The sequence below is a fragment of the Malus sylvestris genome, chromosome 12, assembly GCF_916048215.2.
Source record: "Malus sylvestris chromosome 12, drMalSylv7.2, whole genome shotgun sequence".
NCBI classification, from domain to species: domain Eukaryota; kingdom Viridiplantae; phylum Streptophyta; class Magnoliopsida; order Rosales; family Rosaceae; genus Malus; species Malus sylvestris.
The window spans coordinates 30,599,188-30,624,046 of NC_062271.1; the positions used below are offsets into that span (position 1 = coordinate 30,599,188).

Consider the following 24,859-nt stretch of genomic DNA (forward strand, 5'->3'; position numbering starts at 1 on the left):
TAGATGAACACAGAGAGTTTGAGAGAGAGAGAGTTTAGAGAGAGAAACAATTGATGGTATTGATACTGAATTAATATTTACAACTATGAGAATACAATTTATATAGCCATCATGACTAACTCATTCAATAACAGCTATAACAACACAACCACATTCTCAACTGTCTAACTAACTATTGTTGAGCTAGAGTGATATATTCAACATCCCCCCTCAATCTCAACTGGGTTGCCCAGTTTGAGATTGAAGCCAAATGAGTAAAACACAGATGGCCATTTAAACTTCTGGATTAGAATCGGAGAGACAGCCAACCCAGTGACAGAACCAAGGTACATGCCAGTATATACCAGTGAAAGTACTCTGCTTCTCTCAGACACTGGAATCCATTTAGATAGTATGTTATTCATAGCAGGCATAGCGACACCAAAAGAAGATCTGGAGCTTAGCGTAGAGGAAAAAGAGCTTATCATGGGTGGAAACATATCTAAGGAACCTGTTAAGGTCATTCCTTGGAAGCTAATATTATCAAAACCACCTGTTTGGGCTCTTATAGTATGCCACTTTTGCCACAATTGGGGAACATTTATTCTATTGACATGGATGCCAACATACTACAATCAGGTTTTGAAATTCAACCTCACTGAATCCGGGCTCCTCTGTGTCTTGCCATGGTTGACAATGGCTATTTTTGCAAATATAGGAGGCTAGATTGCAGAGTCAGCAAAGGTTTCTCTGTAACGACAGTTCGTAAGATCATGCAATCAATTGGGTTTCTGGGACCAGCCTTTTTCTTTACACTGCTGAACCATGTCAAGACACCCACAATGGTAGTACTATGCATGGCATGCAGTCAAGGATCTGATGCATTTTCACAATCGGGTCTCTACTCCAACCACCAAGACATTGGACCTCGCTATGCTGGGGTATTGCTAGGACTCTCAAACACAGCAGGAGTTCTTGCTGGTGTCTTCGGTACAATTGCAACCGGCTACATACTCCAACGAGGTTCTTGGGATGATGTATTTAAGGTCTATGTTGTATTATACATCATGGGCACATTAATCTGGAACTTATTTTCAACGGGGGAGAAAATTATTGACTTGAGAAATGCAGAACAATCACAACGGTTGATACGACTAGTCCAGGTGGGTTCGTCAAATCACTGCTCATTTTCGAATTTGCTTTACAACCACAGAAATCAAGAAACACACCCCTATTCGGCAATTGGCCTTCAATGAAGAAAGGGAACAAGAACTGCACTCCGGCAATTGGCCTTAATGGAGCTGCACACAATAACAACAAACAAAAACTTTCAAGAACGTTACTCCAGCTATCGGCCTTTAAGGAGTAACACACAATATCTGAGACAGAACTTTTCACTCCGACTATCGGCCTTATGGAGGAAACAAATTGCATTCAACACAATATCGAGTGCACAAAATCGCAAACAATATTCAATCAAAGAATCTATCTGTCACTTAGAAGAAATGGCAATCGGCCTTCATATTCTTCTAAATCAGTAAATGGCTATCAGCCTTGATACAAGAATTAACACATAATTCCTCACTGAGACAATCAAACAAACAGTTGGAGTGCATAAAGAAAGATGAAACCTGAATCTTTAGTTCTTGATAGCAAAAAGCCCAGAGAAACACCAGAAATCATCGACCATTACATCCAGAGAAACACCAGAAATCATCGACCATTCAATCTAACACAGCGGATGTAGTACCACCTAGGACCGAGACCCATCTTGCTCTTGGAACCCGGCAAGAACAAAATTTCGTATGAAATAACACTTGCACCTGAGCATTTGCTGTTCTGTTGAGAGCCTATGTGATGGATTCCGATCGAATTTCCAAAACCCAGTTGGGAATGATCAAAACTTCATCTCTCTGGAACCCCACCGAAGAACTTGACGGAAAATTCAAGAAAATTTGAAAAGAAAATCTAATGAAATGAAAACGATGAAAATGACAATCTAATAAAAACGGAACCACCAGAATCATGGCGTGAGCCTGGTGGCTCTGATACCATGTTAACTACATTGTAGTGTTTGGGAATTGAAGAGAGAATCAAGAAGAAAGATGAAGAGAAATAGATGAACACAGAGAGTTTGACAGAGAGAGAGTTTAGAGAGAGAAACAATTGATGGTATTGATACTGAATTTATATTTACAACTATGAGAATACAGTTTATATAGCCATCATGACTAACTAATTCAATAACAGCTATAACAACGCAGCCACATTCTCAACTGTCTAACTAACTATTGTTGAGTTAGAGTGATATATTCAACAAGTTTATCTAAAAACCAAAAGTCATGACAATGAAGCTCTAGGAATGCATTTTCTCTTGAGTACCTACTACATGCACTATGCTGACACATATTCGATTTTCAATTGGATCCAGGAATTTTCGATCACTCATTTAAATCGTTAAATCAAATCTCACGATTAAATATGTGTTGTCACTGAGTAATGTAGATACTCAAAAAATATATCTCAAGGCCTTGAGTTCCAAGTATTGGAGCCCTTCAGCCATATTACTATTTTTGTTTAGTTGCAGCTGTTCTTTTGCGCGGATTAATTACAAATAGGTTGAAGAAAATAAAAATAAAATAAAAAGAACTAAAAGAATTAGCAAGAAGCAAGTTTCATTTGCCTAGCATTATTAAATTCCAACACTCAGATGGAAAAACGTTCATGTCTTAAAAGCTCAGATCTTGGAATCTTTTGCAGGAGGAGTGTTGGCAAACTTCCACTGCAACGCCATGAATATTCCGAGAGTTCTCTCCCCAGCTACTTGGTCGAGTGGTACAGCATCAGAAACCTCTTTCACGTCTTCTTCCGTCAGCTTCAACCCCAAGGAACCAATGTTTGTATCCAGGTTCTTAATCTTTGTTGTCCCTGCAGTGGAAGTTCAAAAACAAATGAACAATGAGTTGATTGAGTGTGTATTTCTCTCCGCCCAATTCAAGTGCGTGTAGAATCTCCTCAGGAACATTAGTAACTGCAAAATATATGAACAAACCTGGAGCTAACGGCTTTTTAGTTATGAGTTCTAAATCACAATGTAGCGTACTTCGAGCTCAAGCAAAATGAATTAATGAAATGAAAGCTGCTTTTCTGTTTCTATAAACCATTATAAGAACACGCACAAGGCACAACCCATTGGCAGGGAAACATTGAGCTGCAGATGCGATATACCAGATTTCGCATCAATTAAATTTGAAGAGAATAAAAATGTTACAAGGACTCACCCGGGATAGGTACGACATCAATTCCTTGGTGGAGAACCCATGCTAGTGCTAGTTGAGGAGTAGAGCACTGGTGCTTTTTAGCAATGGTATCTATTCGATGGTAAATGTTCTTGTTCTTGTCTAAGTTCTCTCCTGTGAACCGCGGCTGTGAGGCCTTCAAAACGGAGGAAAACAAGGTTTCAATAGGCACATATTTAAGAACAACATGATTAGAATCAACAATTACTTCTACAATAGCTGGAGTAGAAGAAATTACCACAAAACTATTTGCAGGCAAACTTTCAACAACTGCTTTGCCACCGAAAAAACCACGTCCAAGTGGACTATATGGAACTATTCCAATGCCAAGCTCCCTATATGTGATAACATTGGACAAAATAATTCACACAACTAGAGTTATTATCGTAACCCCAATCAACTTTTACAACTACAATGGATTTATACGTACGAGACCATCTTCAAAAGCACTCCCTTTTTTCCCCATACAGAAACAGAATTATGGAAGCAATTCATAGTAACACTTGTGCTTAGCTCAGATTGGAACATACCTGCAAAGAGGAACAATCTCTTCCTCAATATCACGAGTCCAGAGGGACCACTCCATTTGCAGAGCCGTGATCGGATGAACTGCATGCGCCCTCCTTACTGTGTCCGGGCTGGCTTCAGATAACCCAATATACTTTATTTTTCCTTCTTCCACCAGTTTCTTCAGCTCACCCATCTAAACTCCACGAAAAACAAGCATACCTATTCAATTTTTCCAGCCAGGTACCCACTATTTCTAGATGTGGATATATAAAGTGTAGAACTTAACATGTTCAATATTCTACACTGTTTCTAAAGGAAGAGACTGACATACAGTTTCCTCTATAGGCACCGAAGTGTCCACCCGGTGGTAATAATACAGATCAATGTAGTCCACGTCAAGACGTTTCAAGCTAGACTCACAGGATGAGCGGACATACTCAGGAGTTCCCTTTGCTGAAATAATAAGAGGATTCCCTTGTCCAACAAGACCAAACTTTGATGCCAACTGAACTTTTTCCCTTGGCAACTGCTTCAAGGCCTAAATGGCATAAAATTTTCAATTAAAGTTACAGAATAACAATGAAAAGACACGCATATAAAAAGCAAGGATAGATACATTCTGCTAGTCGTCTACAACTTCACAAATTTTATCAATCATGCATCAAACAATGCAAATATTTTACTTCTAGTTAGTCTAAAGAAGTAGCTCGATAAATTCACAAGCGGAAACACATACCTTCCCAACAAGAACTTCGTTCGTATGAGGTCCGTACACATCAGCTGTGTCAAAGAAAGTGATTCCTTTGCTGAAGGCATGCTTTATTATAGCGATACCATCCTCATCAGCGACAGGAGAGTTGTAACCCCCGGTAAGGCCCATGCATCCGAACCCCAATTTTGAGACCTGCAAAATTTGAAAGAATCAGGAAAAGTTGAGTACGTTTACAACTACTGTAAGTAAGCATCTAAATCAACCTCTGGAACAAAGGTTAACCTCAAAACCAAAAGAATTTAAAGCTCAGTTAATGTTCTTTTTGTCTGTCCTTTGAGAAAGTGAGCCCAAAAAGCCTTGAAAGAATAATATGGATTACTAAGTTAGAGCAAATCTGATCAGTTCCATTGCAGGATCAAACATATTCACTGAACAAAATTCTGTCTGAAGAGAGAAAGACAGAGTTTGAATGGACTCTGGCCGCGTTTGGTGATTAGGATTGGATTGGATTACTTATAAAATTGAAGGTCTGCTGAAGGTGGAGGCGAATGATTTTTCATTCCGAGAGAACTAGAAGGGATTAGACACGAAGGAATCTTATCCCTCCTAATCCTACCAATTTCTAAGGATTGGAGTGGAAAAGCTTCGTTAACAACTAATCCATCTTCTACCTTTAAAGTTTTTCGAAAAGAATTTCTTCATTTCTTCCTTCAACATACCTCGAATACAACGAGTAATCTCGAAGACAACGAGTTATGTAATTCAATCCAAGGCACCGAACGAGCACGTCTAGGAAACTAAAAATGGAATCATTGTTACCTCAAATCCCCAGTATCGAAGTTTAACTCTTGGACTCAATATTCCCATCCCCTCCTCATCCATACTATCTTCTTCTTCTCTAAGATTAATTTACCACTCACACCATTGACCATCTTAATAAACATTTCCCAAAACCAGGAAAAACTATAGGATTTGACCCAGCACCAACAAGGTCATCATCAACTTCACTAAATTTTGCATTTTTACCACCAAATTTGGTCTGTTTGCAGCAAAGAAGTTGACTTTTTTCTGGATTTATGCAAGTGGGGTTATTAGGAATTCTGATATGAACACAAACAAAAATCTGCAGTTCTCCAAAGCAAGAAGAGAGATTGAAAGTTGGGGTATTGAAATTTGAAAGCTTGAATGTGAGATTTTACCTCAAGTCCTTGGCTTCCCAGTTTAACTCTTGGAACTTGGACTTGCTTCTCTTCTGCCATCCTTCCAAACTTTTGGCCTCTCTCTCTCTGACTCCCTCTCTCCCTAGATTTTAAAGGTCCCTCCCACTCTCAGAGTTGTTGGATCAGCTGGAGCCTGAAGGGTAGGTGGACTGTCTGTACTCGATTAATATTTTTAAAGGGTTTTAATAAGGAATCCATCGAGTTTGACGGAGAATCCATGGCTTTTTAAAGTAGATGATTGTCTGCCGTCCGTGATCACGATTAAGTTATGTCAACATTTATTTTTTATTTTATTATTTTTATAAAAAAAATTAATATAAAATGTTGACGTAGCTTAACTGTGACTGCACAAAACAAGAGGGCATGTGGAGGGTATGGGAAGGGAATGGCAGACAATCCATCTTCCTTTTTAAAACCGTTTAAAACTTGAATTGAATTAAAAGAGTAAATTGTAGCAATGACCTCTCAACTTTAATCAAATTGGAGCAATGGTCCCTCAACTAAAAATTCATTACCATTGGTCCCTCAACTTATCAAAATGTGTAGCTATAGTCATTTTCATCAATTTCGTCAAAATTTTGGTCCCTCAACTTATCAAAATGTGTAGCTATAGTCATTTTCATCAATTTCGTCAAAATTTTATCAAAATAAGTTATGTTGGAATTACCGTTTATATAATTAGGGTCCATCAACTCATCAAAGTGTGTAATCATGGTCCTTTTCGTCAACTACGTCAAAACTTTTATCAAAACGAGTTATGTTGGAATGACCATTGCTACAATTGGGTTAAAGTTAATGGACCATTTCTCTAGTTGAATTAAAGTTGAGGGACCAATGGTAATAGATTTTTAGTTGATGGACCATAGCTACACGTTTTGATGAGTTGAGGAACCAATGGTAATGAATTTTTAGTTGAGGGACCATTGCTCAAATTGAGTTAAAGTTAAGGGGACCATAACTACAATTTACTCGAATTAGAAATGAGTCCAAAAATCTAAGTGTATTCAATAAAGTTGAGATATAACGTGAAAAATGCACTATTTTATTTCGTTCATCCATCTTTTTTCTTGTTTTGTTCATCCATTTTCTCTTTTTCGGTTCGTCATTTAATTTTATAAGGGAATAATATTATTTTGTTTGTCAATTAATTTTATAAAGAAATAAATTCTCTATCAAATTCTTTATATTATCCATTAAAAATCATTTCAAATCCAAATTGGATGTGCTAAAACTGAAAAAGAAATGGCCTTTAATTTTATAAAGGAATCGATTCTCTACCAACTTCTTTACATTATCCATTAAAAATTCTTTCAAATCCGAATGGAATGTACTAAAACTGAAAAGGAAATGATCTTTTAATGCAAAAAGGAAATGCACCAGCCGGGAATCGAACCCGGGTCTGTACCGTGGCAGGGTACTATTCTACCACTAGACCACTGGTGCTAACATGTCATTTTCAGCTCCCACCCACATATTAATAAAACATAAGAGCGTTTGTCCAACATTGGCCATAACAATCAAATGATCAAATATGAGATAATCACATGCAAATTGAAGAAAATGGTAAATTGTACAATGTCTTTTTTACTCTGTTACATGAGGAAAATTCAAGGACATTTTTTTCTATCCAAACTTTTTTTATGTTTCAAATTACTCAATTTTCACAACTTGTATTTGCAACGCACACTTACGAATATGAGGTGACCGACCTTAAGGGTCCGACTCCTCTCAAGACCGGTCTTATTCCCACATATTGAATTCGGGACAATATGGTACTTCAATGCTTAATTTGCTAAACTCAAGCCCACAAAGCATGAATTACAACTACTATAAAAAATCTTTCCAAAGTCTAAGGAAATTGAACGAAGAGATGTTAAGAAATGAGAACAGATAAAGTATAGAACTCGAGTTTCAACTTTCATTTGTTATTAACACGATAAAAACTTCATCCTGCGCTTTTCTCCTCTCTTTTTTTTTCACACAAGAGAGGAGTGCACGATGACTTTCTAGGTAATGTAAATAGCAGCTTCCGTTCACAAAATACAATGTCGTTCAATTCCGACCATCAGATGGAAACGTTTCCATGTCCTAAAGCTCAGATCTTGGAGTCTTTCGGAGGAGGAGTGTTGGCGAGCTTCCATTGCAGCCCCATCAGGAGTGCATGATCTCTATCACCAGCTACTTGGTCGATCGGTACAGCATCACAAATTTCGTTCAGGTCCTCTTCCTTCAGGCACACCTTCAAGGAGTCAATGTTTGAATCCAGGTTCTTAATCTTTGTTGTCCCTGCAGTCGAAATTCAAAAACAAATAAACAATGTGTCGATGACGAGTTCTAAATCACAATGTCATATACTTGGAGCTCAAGCAAGATGAACCGGAAGCCGGTTTTCTATTCTATCTAAGACAACCATTATAAGAACAAGCACAAACTCACTGGCATGGAAACAACGAGCTGCAGATGCAACGTAGCAGGTTTCACATCAAATGAACTTGATGAGAACAAAAATGTAATGAGGACTCACCCGGGATAGGTACGACATCATTTCCTTGGTGGAGAACCCATGCTAGGGCTAGTTGAGCAGGAGAGCATTCGTGCTTTTTACCGAGGATTTCTATTCGGTTGTACATGTTCTTGTTCTTGTCTAAGTTCTCTCCTACGAACCGGGGATGTGAGGCCTTACAAAACGAAGAAAACAACATGATTAGAATCTAACCCTACGCTGTCATTTTTCGTTATTCTACAGAACCACCATTTACTTTTACAATGGACTGAGGAGAAGAAATTACCACATAACTATTTGCAGAAACACTTTCAACAACTTCTTTGCCACCGAAAAAACCACGACCAAGTGGACTATATGGAACTATTCCGATGCCAAGCTCCCTATACACGATAGCATTGAACAAAATGATTCACAAAAACTACGATGAACTATACATACAAGGCCATCTTCAGAAGCATCCCCTTTTTTAACGGAATGATGGAAACAATTCATGGTAGCAGTTTTGCACAACTCAGAGTCTCAGATTGGATTTTGAACATACCTGCAAAGTGGAACAATATCTTCCTCAATATCACGAGTCCAGAGGGACCACTCGATTTGTATAGCTGTGATCGGATGAACTGCGTGTGCCCTCCTTATTGTGTCCGGGCTGGCTTCAGATAACCCGATATACTTTACTTTTCCTTCTTCCACAAGTTTCTTCAGCTCACCCACCTAAACTCCACGACAAACAAACGTATCTAATCAGTTTATACACAAGTTTGGTGCTTTAGTTGATTGAGGAGGAGAATGACGTACAGTTTCCTCTATAGGCACCGAAGAATCCACCCGGTGGTAGTAATACAGATCAATGTAGTCCACATCAAGACGTTTCAAGCTCCCCTCGCAGGATGAGCGGACATACTCGGGAGTTCCCTTCGCTGAAATAACAGGAGGATCCACCTGTCCAACAATTCCAAACTTTGTAGCCACTTGAATTTTCTCCCTTGGCAACTGCTTCAAGGCCTAAATTACGCAATGTTGCAGTTAGAATTACAGAACATAACAACCGCGAAAGGTAACGGTAGCTGCATTTTTCTGCTCCACCATTCAAAACACATGTATAAAACATGAAGACATATAAATCTATCATGCATTAAGTAAATTGATAAATTCAGCAGTGCAACACACATACCTTCCCAAGAAGAACTTCGTTCGTATGAGGTCCGTATATATCAGCTGTGTCAAAGAAAGTGATTCCTTTGCTGAAGGCATGTTTTATGATTGCGATACCATCCTCATCGGCAACAGGAGAGTTATAAACCCCACTCAGGCCCATGCATCCAAACCCCAATTTTGAAACCTGATTAACAAAGAAAACAAAAAATTTGTAACAAATCAGGAAAAAATTGGTAGAAATATATTTAAAAAAAATTGAGCTACTTCCAACCACAGAAGGTAAGCATCTAAGTCAAACTCTGCAACAAAGGTTAACCTCAAAACTCAAAGGCCTCGTTTGATAGAGAGGATTGGCTTGGGTACTACGATTATTCATGAAGAAAAAAGTTGTCCTTTTTAATCCTACCATTTTGTAGGGACTAGGAGGGATATATTTTCTTCATGAGTAATCTTCAACATGGACAAAATCTTCTCATCTATTTCTTCCTTTAAAATGCCTTAAATGTAACGAATAGTCCTATCAAAATTAGTCCTCCCTATCAACCAAGGCCTAATGAAAATGGAGCCTAGAAAGCATTGAAAGATGCAAAACGCTTAAGTCTCGTTTAGAGTCAAGGATTGGATCAGATTGGGTAACTCAGTAGATTTAATGGATTTTGATAGAAAATAAATGTCAAGTTCCAAATTTGGTCCAAGCCGAGATTAAGAGATTGGTCACGAGGGAAACTTATCCCTTCCAATAGGATTTGGAGGGATAAGTTTTCTTTGTGACTAATCCATCTTCCATTCTTCCTTCAATATGCAATGAGTCTAACGAGTCTAATCCAATCCAATCATCGACACCAAAACAAGCCCTTACATCTCTTTCTTTTACCAAAAAACTGGAGATTAGTAAACTTTAGGCACCTTGTGATGAGTTACATACTACACAACCAACCATTTACTCACTTTCAAAAAATAATCTGAGAAACAAAAGACATAAATTGAAACACTTTTCAGAATCTAAAAATGGATTAATTAATTAATTCATACCTCAAATCCACAGTTTCCAAGTTGCACTCTTGGAATCTGTATTCCGATCTCCTCAGCCATACTGTTCCCCTCCCTCTCTGAATTTCTTCGAAAAAAGAAAAGCAAAAAAGAAAAAAACCAAATGAGAGAATATATTTATATGATTTGAAATCACAAACTGCTGAACATTATTAGCCTAAATAACAATCAAAGTCTACAGCTGCCAACACTGACCAAGTGATTTTTCGTTGCAGAAAAGTCCAGGATAAGATATATTATTGGCACTCCCTCCCACCTCATTGGATCACAGACTTTGGTCTGTTTGCAGCAGAGAAGTCAATTTTTATTTCTTAGAGTGATTTCCGTACATCGTTTTTTTAACTTCCGCACAATCTTTTTAAACTTTAGCAATTGATTTTTCATTAATTTGTTCAATTTAATGATGAAAAAAAATACATACAGTAGGTGAAAAAGGTGTGCATAAATCATTTTCATTTTCTTTATGCATACGGAAAGAAATTTGATTTTAACATATACAATAAAGAAAAAAATGGATTGAAAATTTGGGTGTCCAAAGACATAATGTGAGATTTTACTTTTTACCTCTCAAGTCCTTGGCTGCCCAAATTGACTCTAGAAACTTTGGACCTCTCTTTCTCTCTCTCTCTCTCTCTCTCTAAAACAAACATAAAAATATGAGAAAAAGAAAAAAAATGGAAATGCACCAGCCGGGAATCGAACCCGGGTCTGTACCGTGGCAGGGTACTATTCTACCACTAGACCACTGGTGCGAACATGTCGATTACAGCTCCCGCTTTATTATTGGCTCGACAGGAAAAGAAATTATACCGAATGACGTCCTTAATGGCAAAAGGACACATTGGCAATTATAAATTTATAATCAGTAAGTAAGATACGACAAACGATTCTGGGGGTTCGAAATAAAAATATTGCAAAATACATAATGTCTTTTCTACCCTACTCCAAGATGTAAAAGTAAAAGAAAATGGCATTTTTGACTATCCAAACTTAGTTACGATTAGGGGTGGGCAAACGGGTTTTGTACCCACGGGTCGGGGTGGGTACCCGTAGTACGAGGTGGGTACAAAATTTTAAAACACAAAATGGGGCGGGGCGAGGCAGGTAACCAAAATTAGCGGGGCAAGGCAGGTTCAAAAATAGGAAGGAGTGGGCCACCGGCCCCGCCCGTTTCTAGCTTGAGAAAATTGGATGGGGTTTAATGTTTGTCAAATCTCACTCGCCACCATTGATTTCCATATTTTCATCTCACACACACACACCCCCTACTTGTGTTTCCTCATCCCCAAATCTCTCGAACCTTCTCCCTTCTCCCTCATTCCTCTCCTTGTTTCTTCTCCTCCTATCTCTGCAACTCTCCTTCCCATAGCACAGACACACCACACCCACACACCACTACGACCTCCACTATCATGGCGCACACTCCGGCGAGCACCATCACCATCTGTGGACTGTTCCTCCTCACTTTCTCACCTCCCTACGATCGGGTCTGGGTGAGCGGAGAAATCAGGTTTCGTTGCTCTGCGGTTGGTCCTTGATTTTCTGCAACTGAATTTTCAACTTAGCGTCTGTGCGTGGGAGGGAGGCAGTCAGAGAGAGAAGACTGGGTAGAAGTAGAGTGTGAGTGGGTTGATTTAGGGCTGGGCACGTGCTGAAGGAGTTGAGGGGTTGGGATTCCTGGGATTGGGACTCCATGGGCTTGAGGGATTCAGGGTTGAAGGAGAGGACGGTGACGACGTGGCCTTGGCGGAGGGAGGCGGAGACGTCGAGGAAGGTGGCTGTTTCGCCACAAAAAAAAAAAAAAAATGGTTGTGGTGTGTCGAGATCGTCGAAGGAGCTGCGGCGATATCGAAGAAGGTGCTGGAAGAAAACCTTTAGGGTTAGGTGTCTGTTTGGGCTTTTAGGTTACCTGTGAGGTCCATTATTTTGTTTATGTGGACATTGTATTTGGATCAAACTGATTGAATTGTATCCACACAAAAAACAAAAACAAAAAAACCCGTGGACCCGGTCCGTTTCAACCGGGCCAGGTAAGGTCCGGTTCCTATCTTAGAAAATGTTATCCCCAGCCCGTGCCCACCCCTAGTTACAACCATGTTGAAGCAGAAAATATTACAAAATCTTGAGGAAGAGGGGCTGTGTTTCTTTTTTTTTAAGCCTAACATGTGGACAAGATAAATTGAGTAACTTAGAGTACGTGTAGTCTTTGGCTTCACACAAGGAATAACTTGCTTTGATACCATTAAAAAAGTTGAGGTTTAGTCATAAAATTATTTAGCAATATAGAAAGTAAACTAATTATTTACAAGCACATGTAATGTACCTTTTTTTCTGATGTGAGATTGATACTCTCAACAGATTAAACGTTTTAGGGTAATTTTACTCACAATCTTTGAGTGTATTTTCTTTTCTTTTCACTTTGGATTATGGATTAAACTCGACAATTGTGATTGTATTTGTAAATTTATGGCATGTCATTACATGGATGTTTTCGATTTCAAGCCTCCAAGTGCAAGTAGAGTTACGAGGCCATGGATAGAGCTTTAACATGGAGATGGAGTCTCTAAGTTAGGGCTCGTTTAAAAGTATATATTTTAAACGATTGAAAACATTTTTAGAGAAAAAACTTGTTATGTGCTTCTTGTAGGAATTACTTCAAATGCTTTTCTAAGATTCACTTGTATTTTTACTAAAAATTGGTTACAAAATTATTTTCACCAGAAGTGCTTTCGATCATGTTAAAAGCACTTTTAAACGAGTTCAGCTCTTATTATATCAATAAAAAATGCTAGGCATGTCAACGGAAATGAGCAGTATTGGCCAAATAGTACTACAGGCACTTTAAGTACAAGTTGGTATGTTGCTATGCTTTTGCTGGTGTATTTGCAAACTTCCATGAGCTGCTAACGAAACTGTCACCATATCTTTCCCCTGCGGCACCGTTGATGGGTATCGCATCAGAAACCTCCTTCACATCTTCTTCAGTGAGTTTCACTCTCAACGATCCGATATTATCATCGAGATTTTTTATCTTTGTCGTCCCTAAAAGAATACAATGAGATGTAAGTATACTTCGTTTTCAAGTTTATTAAAAATGGTTCGTCCAGTTAGTAAGTTAATACGAACATACCAGGGATTGGTACCACGTCATCACCTTGGCTAAGAATCCAAGCTAGGGCAACTTGTGCAGGGGTGCATCCGTGCTTCTCGGACAACTTTCGTACGTTGCCAAAGATGACCTTGTTCTTCTCCAAGTTGTCTCCTGTAAATCGAGGACAGAAACCTGATACCTGATAACAAAATGAATAGCCATCAAATAACCGTTCTTGTTCACATAATTAAGCATATCGCAACCCCGGAACTCCCTTACCAGAAAATTATTTGCAGGTAGACTTTCGACAACACCCTTGCCACCGAAAAATCCGCGACCAAGTGGGCTGTATGGCACTATTCCGATTCCAAGCTCCCTGTGGTTCCAACAAAAGCGACAATATTTTCTCACATTGATCAATCGACTATGATGCGGGAACAATCAACCAGCCACAAAGTAGTTACCTGCAAAGCGGGACAATTTCTTCCTCGATATCTCGAGTCCAAAGGGACCACTCCATTTGTATAGCAGTTATGGGATGAACTGCATGAGCCCTTCTTATTGTGTCCGGGCTAGCTTCCGATAATCCGATGTACTTAATTTTTCCCTCATTCACCAGTTTCTTTAGCTCCTCCATCTGTCCTTACAAAAATAGTGACTGAGTAACAGAAAAAAGGACAAAGGCTTCATATTGCACTTCAAAAGTAGGGGAAAATATCTAACACTTACAGTGTCCTCTATGGGGACTGTTGTATCGATCCGGTGCTGATAGTAAAGATCAATGTAGTCCACGCCAAGGCGCTTCAGGCTAGCCTCGCAGCAGTAGCGGACATATTCAGGACTGCCATTTACTAGCATCTGATGAGGTTCGATTTTTACGATACCAAACTTCGTAGCCAACTGAACTTTGTCTCGTGGCAATTGCTTCAATGCCTGAAGTTAAACCGATCGAAGACAGCATAAATGACCAACATTAAATTCATACCGACAACCCTAGACACTCTTAGGCTCTTTTCAGAACCTGCTCCAATTTCGAGTCAAGAGATCCTAAACCCTTGCTTGCTGCACAAGGAAATCAAAACTTTGAATTATGGAAAGACTAATTCAGAGCAGATTACCTTCCCAACCAAAACTTCATTAATATGAGGTCCATAAACATCTGATGTATCGAAGAAAGTAATTCCCTTATCGAATGCGTGCTTGATGATCGATATGCCAAGCTCTTCGGGGACTGGATCGTTGTAGATTCCAGAAAGGCCCATACACCCAAATCCCAACTTGGAAACCTGCACAACAAATGAATTCACAACAACAACAACAACAAAGACTTTTCCCACTAAGTGGGGTCGGCTATATGAATCCTAGAACGCCATTGCGCTCGGTTTTGTGTCATGTCCTCCGTTAGATCCAAGTACTCTAAGTCTTTTCTTAGAGTCTCTTCCAAAGTTTTCCTAGGTCTTCCTCTACCCCTTCGGCGCTGAACCTCTGTCCCGTGGTCACATCTTCGAACCGGAGCGTCAGTAGGCCTTCTTTGCACATGTCCAAACCACCGTAACCGATTTTCTCTCCTCTTTCCTTCAATTTCGGCTACTCCTACTTTACCTCGGATATCCTCATTCCTAATCTTATCCTTTCTCGTGTGCCCACACATCCAATGAAGCATCCTCATCTCCACTACACCTACGTGTTGATGCTTCACCGCCCAACATTCTATGTCATACAGCATTGCCGGCCTTATTGCCGTCCTATAAAATTTTCCCTTGAGCTTCAGTGGCCTACGACGGTCACACAACACGCCGGATGCACTCTTCCACTTCATCCATCCAGCTTGTATTCTATGGGTGAGATCTCCATCAAATTCTCCGTTCTTTTGCAAGATATATCCTAGGTAGCGAAAACGGTCGCTCTTTGGTATTTCCTGATCTCTGATCCTCACCCCTAACTCATTTTGGCCTCCGTTTGCACTGAACTTGCACTCCATATATTCTGTCTTTGATCGACTTAGGCGAAGACCTTTAGATTCCAACACTTCTCTCCAAAGGTTAAGCTTCGCGTTTACCCCTTCCTGCGTTTCATCTATCAACACTATATCGTTTGCGAAAAGCATACACCAAAGAATATCATCTTAAATATTAAGTTTGTGATCTTCGCTAGATTGCTCCGGTCATTAGTATGGATAAGTATGTAAATGGATAGAGACAGGAAGCAAACACAAGATGTACGTGGTTCACCCAGATTGGCTACGTCCACGGAGTAAAGGAGTTCTCATTAATTGTGAAGGGTTTACACAGTATATAGGTTCAAGCTCTCCTTTAGTGGGTACAAGTGAATGATTTAGTACAAATGACATTAGGAAATATTGTGGAAGAATGATCTCGTAATCACGAAACTTTTAAGTACCGAAGTGTGGTATCGTCTTCACTTGCCTTATCTGTCTCATAGGTAGATGTGGCATCTTCTTTGGAAGTACTCTTCCTCCCTCCAGGGGTGGTATCTTTAACTGGTGGAGATGCACAAGGTAATGTATCAATTTCACTTGACGCTTACTTGTAGTTTCAGGCTTGGTCAAGCGCGATACAAACCATGTAGTAGGAGTCCCCCAAGTCGCCGAGCTAGGGGATCTGCTGAAAGAGGTGACAGACAAGGTAAGCAATCAGAGCTCTAACAATCAGTCCCAGATCAGAAGTTTGATTTCGAGTTTCGGCTGATTGTTATCCTTCTCCTTATCTTGCAGGTAGCATGAAGGATAAAGAGAAGAAAATGAGAAAATGTGATATGAGATACTTTTGCTTTTGAAGAAGTAACTTTCCACAGGCTTATTCTTGAACTAGGCTGGAGGGTTTTCTTGTTTCCGCCAGAGTATAAGGCCGACTGAAGAATTTGAGGGTCAAAACAAGTCCATCAAATCTAGAGTACGTTCGACCCTGCTGATATGAGATACTTTTGCTGTTGACTAAGTAGTGGATGTATCGGCACGTGTTCTGTTGCGCTTGTCTCCATATGCTTCCTTGTATCCTTCTCACTTGCCCTATTTGTTCCTCAGGCAGATGTGGTATCTTCTCGGGAAGCATAAGATGTTGAAGATGAGTACTCGAGAGCAATGGGGTTCCAGGCAGTCAGTTCCGGACTGGAAGCTTGATTCCAAGTGCTGACTGATTGCTCTCTTTCTCCTTGTTTTGCAGGTAAGAACAAGGCCAAAGGAAAAGACAGGGAAAAAGCATGATATGGGATACTCTTGCTTTTAACCCTGATGATATGAGATATTCTTGCTCTGGTGTAGCTTGTTTACAGAGGTATTCTCGGGGGGGGAAAGAAAGTTGAGTATTTCGAGAGGCTTCGTTGGGAGTGCCCTCTCAGATATGAGGAAGGGTTGAGCATTTTTGTAGGTCTGCCTGTCCGTTGAGGATGGAGGTCGACATATATAGGAGTCTCCCTAACAAGAAGGAGTAATACTATTCTTTTACCCTGCTTGGTCATAGCACGGCAGTGGGAGCTGTCAGCTTCACGTGTTTTAACTCTGTCAGAGCACTTTGAAAAAGTGGTCTGTGGTATCTGGAAAGCTGATGTTACGTGTGAAGATTACAGACAAGTTTTATCCAAGGAGATCTGGCTCTTGAAGTTGAGAAAGCGGTGTGAGGATTACAGACAAGCTTTATCTAAGGGGCTCTCGAAGTTGAGAAAGCGGTGCCTCTTCGGTTTTCGAACAAGCAATCCTGTCGGGGATCTGTCTCTCGAGATTCGAATAACGGTGCCTCTTTGATTTTTGAGAAAGCAATCCTGCTAGGAGTCTGGCTCTCGAGATTCGGATAGCGGTGTCTCGTCGCTTTTTGAGAAAGTAATCATGTTGGGAGTCTGGCTCTCGAGATTCGGAGGACGGTGCCTCTTCGATCTTGAAGCAAGCAATCTTGTTGGGAGTGTTTTCTCAAATGTAAGTAAAGGTTAGGCCTGTTTGCTAGTCTACCTTGCCACGGAGCACAGAGGTTGACACACAGGGACTTTCCAATTATTTAGCAGTGGTCCTGTTCCTTTACCCTTGTGGGTAATAATATGGTAGCTAGACCTTCAAAATTTATGTGTCTAAACTTTGTTAGTGCTGTTTCTTTGCTATTCTTTTACCCTTCTTGGTCATAGCGATGTAATGGGAGCTGCAAGCTTCACATGTCTAAACTTTGTCAGAGATTTTTGGCTAAGTTATCTGTGGTACCCGTGAGCTGATGTTGCGTGTGGAAAGTGGATGATTGAACAGTAACATTCACGTGCTTTCTACTTCACCAGAAATCTTCGACAGAATGCCCGTAATTTCCGCAAAGTTGAGTGTGCATGTGACAGGTGCTGACAAGGCTGAAAAAGCAGGTGCCTCTTCGATTTCTGAGATCGGCCCTCGTGGTCTCTGAGCAGCCCAGTTTTTGAGAAAGCAAGCGCCTTTTCGATTTCTGCGATCGACCTTCGTGGTCTTTGAGCAGCCCAGCTTTTGAGAAAGCAAACGCCTCTTCGATTCCTGAGATCGGCCCTCGTGGTCTCTGAGCAGCCCAACTTTTGAGAAAGCAAACGCCTTTTTAATTTCTGAGCAGGCGCCTCTTCGATTTCTGAAGCTCCATCGAGTGCAGATTTTTATAGAGGCTGGTATTAAGTTCCAAAGCACACTTGAATCTCCACCAGTAGAAGCTCTCTTCTTGCATTTCTAAGATCTTGATTTGTCCGACCTCTTTTCTCTTCAACATCTTTGAAAATGTCTGGCCCCTCCGACCGTTGTTTTGACTTGAACCTTGTTGAAGAGGCAGCCACGCCTTCTCCAGACAACATATGACGCCCATCCTTCATATCCCCTACTGGTCCTCTTACCGTTGGGGATTCCGTGATGAAGAATGATATGACCGCTGCGGTGGTGGCCAGGAACCTTCTCACTCACAAAGATAACAGACTACTTTCCAAACGGTCTGATGAGTTGGCTGTTAAGGATTCTCTGGCTCTCAGTGTTCAGTGTGCAGGTTCTGTGTCTAATATGGCCCAACGCCTATTTGCTCAAACCCGCCAAGTTGAATCATTGGCGGCTGAAGTGATTAGTCTCAAACAGGAGATTAGAGGGCTCAAGCATGAGAATATACAGTTGCACCGGCTCGCACATGACTATGCTACAAACATGAAGAGGAAGCTTGACCAGATGAAGGAATCTGATGGTCAGATTTTACATGATCATCAGAGGTTTGTGGGTTTGTTCCAAAGGCATTTATTGCGTTCGTCTTCTGGGGCTGTACCGCGTAATGAAGCTCCAAATGATCAACCTCCGATGCCTTTTCCTTCTAGGCTGCTGTCCAGTACTGAGGCTCCGAATGATCCCCCTCCGGTGCCTTCTCTTTCTGGGGCTCTGCCGACTGCTGAGACTTCTCCTAAGCAACCTTTGTGAAGGCTCCCTCGTTTGTTTATTTTGACTCGTGTATATGTACATATTTGTAACTTCTTAGAGATATCAATAAATAAGCTTTGTTTCATTTCAACGTATTGTGTTAAATACACCAAAGCCTTCTTCACTAAGTTCTTTGAATTTTTCTTTTGTTGAAGCTTGTATGTTGAAGCTTTATGAGTGGAGCATGTAGGTTGAGGTAGTGTTCCCTTAATTTCCCGAGTGGGGAAAACTTCTCGATTGGAGACTTGAAAAATCCAAGTCACTGAGTCGGGTCGGCTATATGAATCTTAAAACGCCATTGTGCTCGATCCTGTGTCATGTCCTCCGTTAGATCCAAGTACTCTAAGTCTTTTCTTAGAGTCTCTTCCAAAGTTTTCCTAGGTCTTCCTCTACCCCTTCGGCCCTGAACCTCTGTCCCGTAGTCGCATCTTCTAACCGGAGCGTCAGTAGGCCTTCTTTGCACATGTCCAAACCACCGTAACCGATTTTCTCTCAGTTTTCCTTCAATTTCGGCATAAAATCAATGTGAAGTAATGCTAATTTTTATTTGGAGGGAAGCTAAAAACATAACCGAGTTGCAGAAATGAAAAGCTAGAGTAAAGAATCTGAAATGGTTTCACCTCAAATCCCTGAGTTCCGAGTTGCACTCTTGGAATTTGAACTTTATGCTCCTCCGCCATTCTTCTTCTTCAATCTTCTTCAATCATGGTGCACTCTTGGAACTCTTTTTGTCCCCTGTTTGGTGAAGTGAGAGCGAATTTAAAGGCGTTTTACGCACTAAACTTCATGTCGTCATTGATTACATCAGCATATCTTTTAGATCACTGCGTGTGTCATTGGTCATTAAGGAACTAAATCCATTACTAAACTCGTGAGTGCTATATCAATATTATTTGGAAGTTTGTTAGTGCCCAAAAGTCCACTTCCAACAACATTTTGTTAATAAGGTGTGCTATCCACACATCCTATTTTATTTCTCACACATCCCTTGATAATTTCTATCTGTTGATCTTCTTCAATTTATCTGATCCGACGACCGAAAATTAAAACGGCATATTTTACTTCTCACACACTCCTTGATAATTTATGTCCGTTGATCTTCTTCAATTCAACCGATCCGATGGCCGAAAATTAAAACGGTGTGTGAAAAGTAAAATGAGGTATGTGAATATTACACCCCACCATCTGTTAGGTGTGACGTTTTATTACAAAAGGCTTTGGTATTAGTTTAAAAAGGGTACGATATTTAAACTCTTCTTTTCTCATAAATACAATCAATGTGAGATATTTCAACAAAAACCATACACTAATTGCGTGAAACGTTAAAATAATCTCTCTTATTACATATAATATCCCATTAAAATGTGCCTGACGTGTATGAGTCCAGTATAATTTTCAGAACAACAGTTTCTCGGATAAGTAGTCCCCGGATCTTTGTTCCGTTCATGAGCGTTACAATTTTGGAATGGAAATTACGCTTAGAAAAGAACTTAATACGATGTTGAAGTATCCGTAACTGCTTCAAAGACTTCGACTGTATTGCAACTTTCTCGCAGAAACTGTGCAGATTCGATTGTGCATACAAACATTTAAGTTGGTCTGTTGCATTGTTTTGCTGGTGTGCTTGCAAACTTCCACGAGCAGCGCATAAGACTATCTGTTAATCTCTCCCCTGCTGCGGCATTGATCGATATCATATCCGAAATCTCTTTCATATCGTCTTTAGTGAGTTTCACTCTCAAGGAACCAATATTATCGTCAATGTTTTTTTTCTTAGTTGTCCCTGCAAAGACACAATGAGAGATCAGTTCGCTTAACCTTTTTTTGTTCAAAATCGACGCGGTCCAGTTAGTAAGCTAATACCCACATACCAGGAATTGGTACCATGCCATCGCCTTGACTAAGAATCCACGAGAGCGCCATCCGTGCCGATGTCATCCATGATTTTCGGCCAAGTTTTGTACCGTACTTATTCGGATAACAAATTGCAGCTGTCTTGAATTTAAGGAGATGTTCTTCAGATCATATATGTGTTACCTGAAAACTATTTGCAGGTAAATATGACACCTCAAATAGGCAAAGAAGTCACCATTCTTTCTCTATCCTCGAATATTCATAAGCTCCCTCTCCCCACACCACTTGATATACCACAAGAACTTGAAAAATCATTTTTTTTCCCCACTAACTCAAAGGGCTTGCCACAATTATCAAAGAAAAATTGAGGCTGGGACATGCTAATCACGTCATCTGCAACGCATTTCTCATATTATCTGTATTGATTCTCTCAACTTCACGCAATTGTCCTAGTAGGGCAACTCTACCGACTTATGTTTCGTTATTAGTAAGTTGCAGGTTTTAGTTTTATTTCGTTTTGCTTTTTATTTTGACATTTTTTTCTCTAGTTTTTCCCTCCTTGTGTATCTAGTTCATAAATGATGGAGAAAATCATTTGATACGTGAAACATGAAATTTGATTAAAAAGTGTACGAAATTAAGCTTAAATCAGCACACAATTAACTGAGAACAGCTTTTATTAGTACAAAAAAAAAAAAAAAAAGGCTTAAGCATCCAACAGAACTCGGCAGCATTCACCAAAGGTTCTCAAACTGTGCAGCAATTGGAACTTTAGTTGCACTTTCTAACAACAATCAGAACCAAACAAACATAATCACCTTAAAGCATTTCGGCGGTTCTTACGGATATTAGCTGCATAGTAAAAATTCTTACAGGAAATGCACAGACCCGATCACATACACGAACATTTAAGATGGTCTTCCTCCATCTCTTTGCGGTGTATCTGCGAACTTCCAAGAGCAGGGGATGAAAATTTCAGGTACATTATTCCCCGCCGCCGCATCCACTGGTACCATATCCGAAATCTCCTTTACATCTTCTTTTGTGAGCCTCACTTTAAAGGATTCAATATTATCATCAAGATTTTTCACCTTAGTTGCCCCTACAAGAAAACAAAATGGAAAGTCAGCAACTGGAAAAAAAAATCTAGCAATGTTTCCACTTTATTGCATTAGTTAAACTCATCAAATACCCTAAACCCTAGAGGCTAGATCAGGAAGGTAAGGGGCACGCACCGGGGATAGGTACCACATCATCGCCTTGACCACGAATCCAGGCAAGGGAAAGTTGCGCAGTGCTGCATCTATGCTTTTCAGCCAACTTTTGTATTCTACTATATGTAATCTTGCTCTTCTCAAGGTTGTCTGCTTGGAAACGAGGATGCCCGTACTGAGAGCATGATTGATTCGTCAAATCATATAATAATTAGAATGAAAGAGCTTCAGGCTCACCTTCAAGGAGTCAATGTTTGAATCCAGGTTCTTAATCTTTGTTGTCCCTGCAGTCGAAATTCAAAAACAAATAAACAATGTGTCGATGACGAGTTCTAAATCACAATGTCATATACTTGGAGCTCAAGTAAGATGAACCGAAAGCCGCTTTTCTATTCTATCTAAGACAACCATTATAAGAACAAACACAAACTCATTGGCACGGAAACAACAAGCTGCAGATGCAACGTACCAGGTTTCAAATCAAATGAACTTGATGAGAACAAAAATGTAATGAGGACTCACCCGGGATAGGTACGACATCATTTCCTTGGTGGAGAACCCATGCTAGTGGTAGTTGAGCAGGAGAGCATGAAGACATGCTTTAAGTAACTTGATAAATTCAGCAGTGCAACACACATACCTTTCCAAGAAGATCTTCGTTCGTATGAGGTCCGTATACATCAGCTGTGTTAAAGAAAGTGATTCCTTTGCTGAAGGCATGCTTCATTGTTGTGATACCATCCACATTGGCAACAGGAGAGTTATAAATCCCACTCAGCCCCATGCATCCAAACCCCAGTTTTGAAACCTGATTAAAACAAAGAAGTTAGAAATTTTGCAACAAATCAGGAAAAAATCGATAGAAATATTTTTTTTTTTTAAAATGAGTACACTTCCAATAGGATTTTGAAAACGATTGAAGTGTGGAAAGCCTTGGGAGAGACATGTATAGCATGGCTCACTGACCTTTTCAATAGGATTTTGAAAACGAAGAAGATGCCAAACGAGTGGCGAAAAAGCACCTTGGTGCCTATTTACAAGAATAAGGGCGACGTACAAAATTGCATGAACTATAGGGGTATTAAGCTAATGAGTCATACAATGAAGCTCTGGGAGAGAGTCATTAAACATAGATTGAGGCAAGAGACACGGGTTTCGGACAACCAATTCGGGTTCATGCCAGGGCGCTCAACCATGGAGGCAATCTATCTCTTACGAAGATTGATGGAAAGATAAAGAGATGGGAAAAAGGATTTGCACATGGTCTTTATAGATTTGGAAAAAGCGTATGATAGGGTCCCAAGAGACATTATTTGGAGGATTTTAGAGAAGAAAAGAGTATGAGTAGCATATATCCAAGCTATAAAGGATATGTATGAAGGAGCAAAGACTGCCGTAAGAACTCATGAAGGACAAACCGAAAGCTTCCCCATAACTGTAGGATTACATCAAGCTCATCCTTAAGTCCTTACCTTTTTGCGTTGGTAATGGATGAGTTAACAAGACATATTCAAGATGATATTCCTTGGTGTATGCTTTTCGCAGACGATATAGTGTTGATAGATGAAACTCAGGAAGGGGTAAATGCGAAGCTTAACCTTTGGAGAGAAGTGTTGGAATCTAAAGGTCTTCGCCTAAGCCGATCAAAGACAGAATATATGGAGTGCAAGTTCAGTGCAAATGGAGGCCAAAATGAGTTAGGGGTGAGGATCAGAGATCAAGAAATACCAAAGAGCGACCGTTTTCGCTACCTAGGATCTATCTTGCAAAAGAACGGAGAATTTGATGGAGATCTCAACCATAGAATACAAGCTGGATGGATGAAGTGGAAGAGTGCATCCGGCGTGTTGTGTGATCGTCGTATGCCACTGAAGCTTAAGGGAAAATTTTATAGGACGGCAATAAGGCCGGCGATGCTGTATGGCACAGAATGTTGGGCAGTGAAGCACCAACACGTACACAAAATGGGTGTAGCGGAGATGAGGATGCTTCGTTAGATGTGTGGGCACACGAGAAAGGATAAGATTAGGAATGAGGATATCCGAGGTAAAGTAGGAGTAGCCGAAATTGAAGGAAAACTGAGAGAAAATCGGTTACGGTGGTTTGGACATGTGCAAAGAAGGCCTACTGACGCTCCGGTTAGAAGATGCGACTACGGGACAGAGGTTCAGGGCCGAAGGGGTAGAGGAAGACCTAGGAAAACTTTGGAAGAGACTCTAAGAAAAAACTTAGAGTGCTTGGATCTAACGGAGGACATGACACAGGATCGAGCACAATGGTGTTCTAAGATTCATATAGCCGACCCGACTCAGTGACTTGGATTTTTCAAGTCTCCAATCGAGAAGTTTTCCCCACTCGGGAAATTAAGGGAACACTACCTCAACCTACATGCTCCACTCACAAAGCTTCAACATACAAGCTTCAACAAAAGAAAAATTCAAAGAACTTAGTGAAGAAGGCTTTGGTGTATTTAACACAATACGTTGAAATGAAACAAAGCTTATTTATTGATATCTCTAAGAAGTTACAAATATGTACATATACATGAGTCAAAATAAACAAACAAGAGGGAGCCTTCACAAAGGTTGCTTAGGAGAAGTCTCAGCAGTCGGCAAAGCCCCAGAAAGAGAAGGCACCGGAGGGGGATCATTCAGAGCCTCAGTACTGGACAGCACCCTAGAAGGAGGATGCATCAGAGGTTGATCATTTGGAGCTTCATTACATGGTACAGCCCCAGAAGACGAAGGCAATAAATGCCTTTGGAACAAACCCACAAACCTCTGATGATCATGTAAAATCTGACCATCAGATTCCTTCATCTGGTCAAACTTCCTCTTCATGTTTGTAGCATAGTCATGAGTG

General features: G+C 40.2%; 5 protein-coding genes, 1 long non-coding RNA gene and 2 other non-coding genes across 8 annotated transcripts; 1 reads left to right on the top strand and 7 right to left on the bottom strand.

Annotated features, from left to right (window-relative positions):
* The first annotated feature begins 315 nt into the window (after positions 1-315).
* LOC126592362 (ascorbate transporter, chloroplastic-like) lies at positions 316-1,235 on the top strand. The gene is given in 2 exon segments (XM_050258051.1): positions 316-709; positions 712-1,235. Coding segments are annotated over 2 exon segments (903 nt in total). The 5' UTR covers positions 316-330.
* A 1,263-nt stretch (positions 1,236-2,498) lies between these two features.
* LOC126593699 (probable aldo-keto reductase 1) lies at positions 2,499-5,890 on the bottom strand. Its single transcript, XM_050259806.1, has 7 exons — positions 5,700-5,890; positions 4,525-4,692; positions 4,120-4,326; positions 3,809-3,981; positions 3,517-3,613; positions 3,261-3,414; positions 2,499-2,907 (listed from the first exon to the last, which is right to left on the bottom strand). The coding sequence occupies exons 1-7, from the start codon at positions 5,757-5,759 to the stop codon at positions 2,717-2,719; spliced, it is 1,050 nt and encodes a 349-aa protein (XP_050115763.1). The 5' UTR covers positions 5,760-5,890; the 3' UTR covers positions 2,499-2,716.
* Positions 5,891-7,092: 1,202 nt separating this feature from the next.
* Positions 7,093-7,163, bottom strand: TRNAG-GCC (transfer RNA glycine (anticodon GCC)). Its single transcript has one exon. It is a non-coding gene; the product is annotated as a tRNA-Gly (tRNA).
* A 430-nt stretch (positions 7,164-7,593) lies between these two features.
* Positions 7,594-10,584, bottom strand: LOC126593696 (probable aldo-keto reductase 1). Its single transcript, XM_050259805.1, has 7 exons — positions 10,417-10,584; positions 9,401-9,568; positions 9,025-9,231; positions 8,768-8,940; positions 8,510-8,606; positions 8,245-8,398; positions 7,594-8,006 (listed from the first exon to the last, which is right to left on the bottom strand). Exons 1-7 carry the CDS (start codon positions 10,474-10,476, stop codon positions 7,816-7,818), a joined length of 1,050 nt encoding a protein of 349 aa, XP_050115762.1. The 5' UTR covers positions 10,477-10,584; the 3' UTR covers positions 7,594-7,815.
* A 531-nt stretch (positions 10,585-11,115) lies between these two features.
* Positions 11,116-11,186, bottom strand: TRNAG-GCC (transfer RNA glycine (anticodon GCC)). The gene has a single exon. It is a non-coding gene; the product is annotated as a tRNA-Gly (tRNA).
* Positions 11,187-13,094: 1,908 nt separating this feature from the next.
* On the bottom strand, positions 13,095-19,664 carry LOC126593701 (perakine reductase-like). The gene is made up of 7 exons (XM_050259808.1): positions 19,550-19,664; positions 14,644-14,811; positions 14,255-14,458; positions 13,990-14,162; positions 13,805-13,901; positions 13,565-13,724; positions 13,095-13,476 (listed from the first exon to the last, which is right to left on the bottom strand). The coding sequence occupies exons 1-7, from the start codon at positions 19,607-19,609 to the stop codon at positions 13,298-13,300; spliced, it is 1,041 nt and encodes a 346-aa protein (XP_050115765.1). The 5' UTR covers positions 19,610-19,664; the 3' UTR covers positions 13,095-13,297.
* A 576-nt stretch (positions 19,665-20,240) lies between these two features.
* Positions 20,241-20,923, bottom strand: LOC126593702 (uncharacterized). The gene is made up of 2 exons (XR_007613016.1): positions 20,801-20,923; positions 20,241-20,712 (listed from the first exon to the last, which is right to left on the bottom strand). It is a non-coding gene; the product is annotated as an uncharacterized LOC126593702 (long non-coding RNA).
* Positions 20,924-21,485: 562 nt separating this feature from the next.
* On the bottom strand, positions 21,486-22,781 carry LOC126592364 (perakine reductase-like). The gene is made up of 5 exons (XM_050258052.1): positions 22,638-22,781; positions 22,428-22,449; positions 22,235-22,281; positions 22,019-22,172; positions 21,486-21,885 (listed from the first exon to the last, which is right to left on the bottom strand). Exons 1-5 carry the CDS (start codon positions 22,779-22,781, stop codon positions 21,692-21,694), a joined length of 561 nt encoding a protein of 186 aa, XP_050114009.1. The 3' UTR covers positions 21,486-21,691.
* Between the last annotated feature and the right edge of the window lie 2,078 nt (positions 22,782-24,859).

Excerpts from the sequence above, each read along its gene's own strand:
- LOC126593699 (XM_050259806.1), bottom strand. The coding sequence starts at position 5,759 with ATGGCAGAAGAGAAGCAAGTCCAAGTTCCAAGAGTTAAACTGGGAAGC. Across the intron at positions 3,614-3,808 it reads GAGATTGTTCCTCTTTGCAG|GGAGCTTGGCATTGGAATAG; the intron begins GTATGTTCCAAT and ends TATCACATATAG. Across the intron at positions 3,415-3,516 it reads TGCCTGCAAATAGTTTTGTG|GCCTCACAGCCGCGGTTCAC; the intron begins GTAATTTCTTCT and ends TCCGTTTTGAAG.
- LOC126593696 (XM_050259805.1), bottom strand. The coding sequence starts at position 10,476 with ATGGCTGAGGAGATCGGAATACAGATTCCAAGAGTGCAACTTGGAAAC. Across the intron at positions 8,941-9,024 it reads CGGTGCCTATAGAGGAAACT|GTGGGTGAGCTGAAGAAACT; the intron begins GTACGTCATTCT and ends CGTGGAGTTTAG. Across the intron at positions 8,007-8,244 it reads TGATGTCGTACCTATCCCGG|GGACAACAAAGATTAAGAAC; the intron begins GTGAGTCCTCAT and ends TTTCGACTGCAG.
- LOC126593701 (XM_050259808.1), bottom strand. The coding sequence starts at position 19,609 with ATGGCGGAGGAGCATAAAGTTCAAATTCCAAGAGTGCAACTCGGAACT. Across the intron at positions 14,812-19,549 it reads TCGGAACTCAGGGATTTGAG|GTTTCCAAGTTGGGATTTGG; the intron begins GTGAAACCATTT and ends TTTGTTGTGCAG. Across the intron at positions 13,477-13,564 it reads TGACGTGGTACCAATCCCTG|GGACGACAAAGATAAAAAAT; the intron begins GTATGTTCGTAT and ends GTATTCTTTTAG.
- LOC126592364 (XM_050258052.1), bottom strand. The coding sequence starts at position 22,781 with ATGGGGCTGAGTGGGATTTATAACTCTCCTGTTGCCAATGTGGATGGT. Across the intron at positions 22,450-22,637 it reads ACGAAGATCTTCTTGGAAAG|CTTGTTGTTTCCGTGCCAAT; the intron begins GTATGTGTGTTG and ends TTGCATCTGCAG. Across the intron at positions 21,886-22,018 it reads TGATGTGGTACCTATCCCCG|GGGCAACTAAGGTGAAAAAT; the intron begins GTGCGTGCCCCT and ends GTTTTCTTGTAG.